This window comes from Corythoichthys intestinalis, chromosome 2 (genome assembly GCF_030265065.1).
Source record: "Corythoichthys intestinalis isolate RoL2023-P3 chromosome 2, ASM3026506v1, whole genome shotgun sequence".
Taxonomy (NCBI): Eukaryota; Metazoa; Chordata; class Actinopteri; order Syngnathiformes; family Syngnathidae; genus Corythoichthys; species Corythoichthys intestinalis.
The window spans coordinates 28,210,970-28,218,384 of NC_080396.1; the positions used below are offsets into that span (position 1 = coordinate 28,210,970).

General features: G+C 39.3%; 2 protein-coding genes across 5 annotated transcripts in view; both read left to right on the forward strand.

Moving 5' to 3' along the window:
• The window catches only part of LOC130911589 (collagen alpha-1(XVIII) chain-like), a 73,377-nt gene extending 72,025 nt beyond the window's left edge, over positions 1–1,352 (forward strand). For all 4 annotated transcript variants that reach the window (XM_057829273.1, XM_057829269.1, XM_057829270.1 and 1 more), the window contains one exon: positions 79–1,352. In XM_057829273.1, the coding sequence (XP_057685256.1) occupies positions 79–292 (214 nt within the window). In that variant the 3' untranslated portion in view covers positions 293–1,352. The remainder of the gene's footprint in view (positions 1–78) is intronic.
• A 2,164-nt stretch (positions 1,353–3,516) lies between these two features.
• On the forward strand, positions 3,517–6,109 carry LOC130911634 (four and a half LIM domains protein 2-like). Its single transcript, XM_057829275.1, has 5 exons — positions 3,517–3,672; positions 3,750–3,924; positions 4,208–4,377; positions 5,360–5,546; positions 5,785–6,109. The coding sequence occupies exons 1-5, from the start codon at positions 3,517–3,519 to the stop codon at positions 5,934–5,936; spliced, it is 840 nt and encodes a 279-aa protein (XP_057685258.1). The 3' UTR covers positions 5,937–6,109.
• Positions 6,110–7,415: the final 1,306 nt, after the last annotated feature.

A 7,415-nucleotide genomic window follows, 5' to 3' on the forward strand; every position in this document is an offset into this window, starting at 1 on the left:
ACATTGAAATTAGTCTTACAATGCATGAATCAGTTTTATAAGTTTCTAATATAGCTATGTATGATGTGGTTTTCGTAGGCCTGACAAGATGTTGTGGCATGGCTCCACATCAAATGGTCAGCGGCAGGTTGACGGTTTCTGTGACTCGTGGCGAATGAGCAGCCACGTACTCACCGGCAAGGCGTCCCCGCTGCAGAGCGGCAGTCTTCTCCAGCAGACTTCCAGCAGCTGCTCCAGTTCCTACGTTGTGCTGTGTGTGGAGAACAGCTATATTGGCCATAGCAGGAGATAAACCCTCACGTGCAATTGAGGGAAAATTCAAGCGCTTTCAGCACCTTGCTCAACACAAGTGAAATCCCACCATCAGAAACCGGTTTGGGACTATAAACATTGCTCACTTATTTCCCAGCATTTTTTTTTTTACATTGTAAGTATTTTAGACGGTGCTACCCAAAAATTTCGTAAGTGTGAAACGACAGTTTCATGTGGTTCCAATGAAGATTTAAATGTCCAGCTGTGGAAATAATTGAGGCCACTGCAGAATAATCAGATAATCAGTTCTGCTACAGGTATAAATGTGGGTGAAATGTACGATATGTTTAACGACTGACTACAAACAACAGAACAGAATCTGAGCATCAGCAGAATCTTTTTTTTTTTTTTTTTTTAAACAGAATAAACTGTCACCAAAAAAATCCAGTGTACTATTGGTCTCATATTTTTTCCAGAGCTGGACAAGAAAGGAATTGGATGGAAGAATAAGTATCTAAACAATGCAATCAATATGTATGACACGGCAGTTGAGAAAAGAAACATACTGTATGCAATAACAGAGCTTTCTTTGTACTTTTATTTTTTTATATGTGTGCCTTTCCTTTTTTTTTTGTTTTTGTTTTTTTGTTTGTCTTTTTATACAAAAAAAATATCCAAACGTTAGGTTCAGACATTAGCCAGGATGACTTGATTCAAGTTTGTGCACATTGAAAAAAATGTAAACACACTTGATAGCATCTCTCTTGTGTTATGGGAGCAGTAAATACACTGCATTTAGCCAAACATTATAACCTTGGTCACATACCCTTGTGATTACTGCCCACTTGCACATGGACAAACAGCAAATGTTTGTGATATTTAGTTAACCATTCTGATCTAGATTTTGAAATTGAGTGTATTAGGGCGGTCATCATGAAAGTGTTTGGCAGGGGAACTAACTGCTCATGACAAATATTCTCTAATATGCCATCAAACAACATTCTTGGTACTATTACTTAATTGGAGACCATTTAGGGTTAATGCAATTAAATAAAAGGAAAAATTTGAACTATTGCGCGACCTCTTCTGCTTCATAATGAAAAAACTGTTGACTTCAATTAAAATATGTTTGTCAACCACTGGCCTGGCCCCTTGACTCTCATAAAAAGTAGAATCCTACTGCTGGCAAGTCTACAAGACGCCTCTACTCCAGCTGCAGCTGCCAACAGGTATGAACTCTTATTGGCTTTGCTTTATAATGGAGGAAGGCATATCAATGTCCTTATGATAAGTAGCCTATATAACTTAATTCTGTACTGCATTATCTTGGAAACCTGGATAAATTTAAAATATTCTTGAATGCTTATGTTTGTAGGACACAATTCTCTTTACTAAACATTGACTATGCGCTTCTGATTACCGATTGTCTTTACACATCCCGGGATCATGTTCCCAACTGATTTTGTTGTTCTCAAATTTAATCATATTGGACCTACAGCTACAGTATGCGACAACAGGCAGAATGAATAGGTCAGTTTGAAGCAAGTCAGTCAGTGTAAGTGACTTATGTTAAAAAAAAAATATATATATATTGTAAAACTTTTCACTTGAGGCAAGCAATTGAAAAATTACAATACATGTATTACTACCCTTTAAAGATATGTTAAATTTCCTTTGCGACAAAGCACACCATATCAAGGGCATAGGTTTGAAAAGGGACGGTAGGGACATAACACTACCAACTTGTCAGGATGCTCAAATTGTCCCCAACAACTTTTTTAAACAAACTTATTTGCATTATGCAATGAGTTAAGTGGTATAGGTCATTTAGATTGTCTCCCCATATGTTGTAAAGATAGAATCAACCCTACTTTTATTAAGTGAATTATTTTCCATTATATTCAGACCTATATTTATCCGGTTTCACTTGCTGAATTTGCCGGTCCATTTTTTCCCCCTCAAACGCACGCTTCATTGGCTGATGACCTGAACGCATGCCCAACCCCCCCACGTTCACGAAAAAAAACTGTTCACAAAACGGAGTTCCCGACCCCTGGTCTAGAAGGTGTAGTAATTTCGAAATTTCCCGCTGGCGAGTAATGAGTTTCTGGTTCAAAGGTAAACCGCATTGGTGATGACGTAACACATGAGGCGGCTCCTTTCTACGCGTGCGTAGTTTGCGCAAATGCAGGCGTACCTTGCAGAAGCGGGGGGGCATTACACATAGTGCGAACAGATATAAAAATAGTCAGCAAAATACCCTGGAGATATTAGCTTTTTTGGCCAGCAGCAACCACTGTAAGTATTGTAAAAAGACGTTAATGCTGTGGAGGTGGGGGAAAACACTGCTAATTTTGCTACTCAAAGTCCGACCTGCATCAGCGTTAGCATAACAATAAACTGTGTGAACTTGCTAACCTGCAAAACTACAGCGGTCAGGCCAGCCTCCACAAGGAACAACATTGTCAAGCCAGCCGTCCCTCATTTGAATCATTGTTTCCATTTTTGCAATGCGATAATGCAACGCTTTGGTTTCAGAGTGCAAGTCCGTTTATTAAAAAAACAAAAACAAAACAGGGAGCTATCCAATAATGGGTCCACTTCAGCGGGACACTGGCAATAACATGATCTGATATGGAAAAAAAATATGTGAAATGAAATCACACATCAGAATTTAATGGGAATACTTTGGTTCGAGTCTTGGGGTAGTCTAGTATGCCTCAGATGTAGATCGGTCCTTGGATATATCCGTTTTTATTTTTCATTATGATTTTTTCCCAATTACTTGTATATAAGTATAACACCATTTACCATTACAACACTTTACTTTGAGAGTCTGGGTGCTCCAGTGTCCCCCAGAAGTGGACCCATTCTTGGGTAACACCCCTTTTTTTAATAAAGGGACTTTCACTTCGAAATGTTTCTTTAGTAGTTTTTGAAAACAAAGGTTTGAATCGAACGTTGTTTCACCGGACCAATACACATTATAGTTAGTATAAATCAATACAGATTTTTTTTTGCATTGATCATTTAGCCTTTCAATTAATTAGGTTCATATTCATGAGAAATGTAGCCTCGACCCCCATTTAATAATCTGTTTGGGCTTATTAATGTCCTATCCCCAGCAAAAAGTGTACATGCAGGTTATGCTGTTATATCGTCCCTACCAATGCTGAGACCAAACCTATGCCCTTACACCATATGAATAATGATGATTTACTTTTGCCTAATTTTGCTGAATTTTTAACCAACATTTCCACTAAGATGGCGGAACCTCGCAACTGTAGCGAGTGTAACGACTCACTTTACGGGCAGCAGTTCATTCTGAAGGAAGAACTTCCACACTGCATTAAATGCTATGAGACGCTGTACTGTGACAACTGCATCGCGTGCAAGCAGCTCATTGGCTGCGCAAGCAAGGTAAAATTCATATAGTTCACCCTCTAAGCCGGCTGATGAATTCACAACCAACCTCTATCTGTCCACGCGTCTATCAGGATGTGTTGTTCAAAAACCAACACTGGCACGGCAAATGCTTCCTATGCACCCGGTGCAACCAATCTCTGGTGGATCAGCCTTTTGCCACCAGGGATGACTTGCTGCTGTGCTCAGCATGCTACTGCGATGAGTTCTCAGCAAAGTGCCATGCATGCCTGAGGGTTATAACGCCAGGTGAGATAGAGGCCTCTTTACTGTTTTGAAACCCTTATTGAAATGTTTGCACTTTCTATTTACTTTGGGATGTCATAACAAAGTTACCACCAAATGGATGAGATGTCACTTAATTGTAAAATAATGACGAAAGAGGAAGAGAAGTGACTTTTTAACTCAGTGCCATTGAGTTTTGCGACATTGGATTCCTCTATATATTTTTTGGTATCATTTCAAATGCATGGACATTTTGCAGAAAGTTACATGACATTTATATTCTTTGTTTAATACACTCCATTCAAAGGTTCTAAGAAGATGGAGCACAAAGGCTTCAGTTGGCATGAGAACTGCTTTACTTGCAAACTCTGCCAGGAGACCATTGGGACCAGGAGCTTTGTCCAGAAGGAAGCCAACAACTACTGTCTGATCTGTTATGAGAAGACCTTTGCTCTGCAGTGCTTTCATTGTATGAAGGTAGAACCCGTCCTTACTTTAGCACTTTAACAGCTGTATGAACAAAGAAGACATGTCCACTATGTGTTGTGGTCAGTGTTGTTAATCTTACTGAAAAAAAGTAATTAATTATAGTTACAAATTACTTCTCCCAAAAAGTAATTGCGTTAGTAACTCAATTACCTGAATGTAAGAGTAATTAGTTACTTGGCAAAGTAATTGGTGATAATTACTTTTTTTTTTTCCCTCAAAAAAAAAATCATTGACCACACTGTGTGAAGTTTTTTGTGAAGGTTTTTGGTACAATTGGCCCAAGCCCAATTCTTTACCCTAATTTACCCTTTACCCTGAATCAACTGTTAAAAGTTGTTAAAATTGCTCCCATTATTGCATTAGTTCCCTTCTCTCTACTTTCGACATATGAAAGTTTTAAAACTGTTTCATCATTTAAAGATAGATTCAAGTCAAGATTTTGCCGATTTAGAAGTATTTTAGATAAAAAGTTACTTAGGTTCGCTAGGAAGGTTCTCTACAACAGAGCCGTCCTAAAAAGTCTACTGCTTTAAGATGGCGGCTGTCTACTAACGCATTTAGTGCCATGTCTGTCATTTTGCATCTAGTTATATCTATATACAGTACATGTGATATCTACCATGTCTACCATATCTACCATAACATGCGGGCGTAGTTTGTAGGCTATCGGCTACAACATGTATTATTGGAGCTACCTAGCATCGCGTTTGCTCGGCGTCACAACTTTCTTGCCTCCTCCCCACTCCTGCTCTGCTCTGTCGTCTCGGTGAGTCCGTCTCCCTCAGACTTTTCGACCAATATAGTAACGCATAGTAACGCATGCCTTTCCGTCCTCAGTAACGGTAACGGCGTTGCCAAGATGAGAAAAGTAATTAATTAGATTACCCACTACTGAAAAAAGTAACGCCGTTAGTAATGCCGTTATATTGTAACGCCGTTATTAACAACACTGATTGTGGTTATCTTTCAGCCGATCATCAGTGGAGGGGTCAACTACCGTGACCAACCCTGGCATAAAGAATGCTTTGTTTGCAGCAAATGCAAACAGCAACTAGCTGGTCGACGTTTCACATCCCGAGACGATCTTGCCTACTGCTTCGACTGTTTCTGCAACCTGTTTTCCAAAAAGTGCGCCTACTGCACCACTCCTATCAATGGTGATTGAGGCCTTTTCATTTTAATGCCCAAGACAAAAAATAGTCACAATAGTTTTTGAAGAAATATATGTTATTGTAACTGTGTTTTAACAGCTGATTAGGGCATTGTTGAAAAGTCTTGTGATGTCAGCGCACATGCTTCCCGTTTCATTAATAATATTGGATTACATTGTTATTGCATTATCCGGATCAGGCGACGTCCATGCTCATACGTCCGACAAATTTGATTGTGTCGCAGGTCTCGGAGGCAGCAAGTACATCTCGTTCAATGAGGTCCAATGGCACAAGGAGTGCTTCAACTGCAAAAAGTGCTGCGTGTCCCTGGTTGGTCGAGGGTTCCTGACATGCAATAATGACATCTTCTGCCCAGACTGCGGCAAAGGCATCTGACGAAGGACCAGTGAAACAGACACAAGTCCGATTTTTCAAGTATCATATGTGCTTTGCGTATATGCCATTGCTTTTTTTTTTTCTTTTAACACATTCTGCATACCACAAAGTATTCATTAAGAAGACAAGTATTTTACATCATAATCAAGATGTTTAGATCTCGGCATGGAATCTGAAAAACATCTTACTACTACAGTTTCTGCTACTTCAATTCTTTGTTGCAGCTTCATATTTCCTTTAATAAAGATGCATGCAAGTATAAAACTGTTGTTATTGAAGTACACATTATTTCCAATCAACTTTAGGAAAGCAAGTCAATTAAAAAGAGTGGTGTCTGTGTTAAGAACATTAAATACATACTTGGCATGTACAGTAGTATGTTTATACTAATTACAGACATAAAGGAAGAGGAATGCCAGCTGGAGGGCATCGCGGTAAATTGCGATGGAGAAGAGAACACTTTTTTTTTTAGTTAGGTCTGACAGCTTATTTTGACTGATTTTTGGGTGGGGGCATCAAAAACTGATCTCGTTTTTCTTTTTTATGCTAGGTTTTTGAACTATAGGATTTAAGGTTTTAATGGAACATGCTGTACTGAACATATGCATTGCATGATTACAATATTCATTGAAAACTTTTATGTATAATATAGGGCTGCTGTAATATGCAAGTAGTTACAACGTAGTATGTGGATAAACTTTGGAGAAACAAGCACTAGTGTGCTACAACAGGCTGAAGGATGCCCTCTGCTGGCTGACTCGTAAACTACCGTAACAATAAGTCAGCAATTAATTAATCAACCCCGATACAAAAAAATAATTAAAAATCGAAACTCGGAGGATCGATAGTAACTGGCCCATGCTACATAGCTAACAGAGTTGTGACCAAAAAACTGATTGGACTCGATATCCTTTTGTGAAAGCAAGACATATGTGCATCTTGATAGCAACCTCCTTATTTGATACAAAATCCACCAGTATTCTCGAGGTACGATTTCTGTGCCGCGCACCGGCTATTGTGAGCCTTGGTGTGTTCAAAATGCATGTTTTGGGGATGTGGGAGGAAGCTGGAGTGCCCGGAGAAAACACATGCAGACACAGGGGGAACATACGAACCTCACACAGGGAGGACGGAGCGGGGATTGAACCAGAAATGCTCAGAATTGTTAGGCGCAGGTGCTAACTACTCTACCACCGTACCATCAATAAAAAATGGCAAGAACGAAATAGTGTGGGTGCAGTGGTGGCCCAACTTCAGAATAAAAGCCATAACAAGTACTGTTTCGTGTTACCCAAGATCGGTTCAGCGTCATACTTGACTTGCTCCTGAAACTACACACTCACGGGGTACGAATACTCAAGATATTCATTGAAATCCCGAAAATACATGACCCATCAGGTGTATTTCATTAAAAAAAAAAAAAAAATCTGACCCAATTCAAAATAGCCAGGCAAGTCATTTTTTTCTTCTTTTCAAATC

Excerpts from the sequence above, each read along its gene's own strand:
- LOC130911634 (XM_057829275.1), top strand. The coding sequence starts at position 3,517 with ATGGCGGAACCTCGCAACTGTAGCGAGTGTAACGACTCACTTTACGGG. Across the intron at positions 3,673-3,749 it reads TCATTGGCTGCGCAAGCAAG|GATGTGTTGTTCAAAAACCA; the intron begins GTAAAATTCATA and ends CGCGTCTATCAG. Across the intron at positions 5,547-5,784 it reads CTGCACCACTCCTATCAATG|GTCTCGGAGGCAGCAAGTAC; the intron begins GTGATTGAGGCC and ends ATTGTGTCGCAG.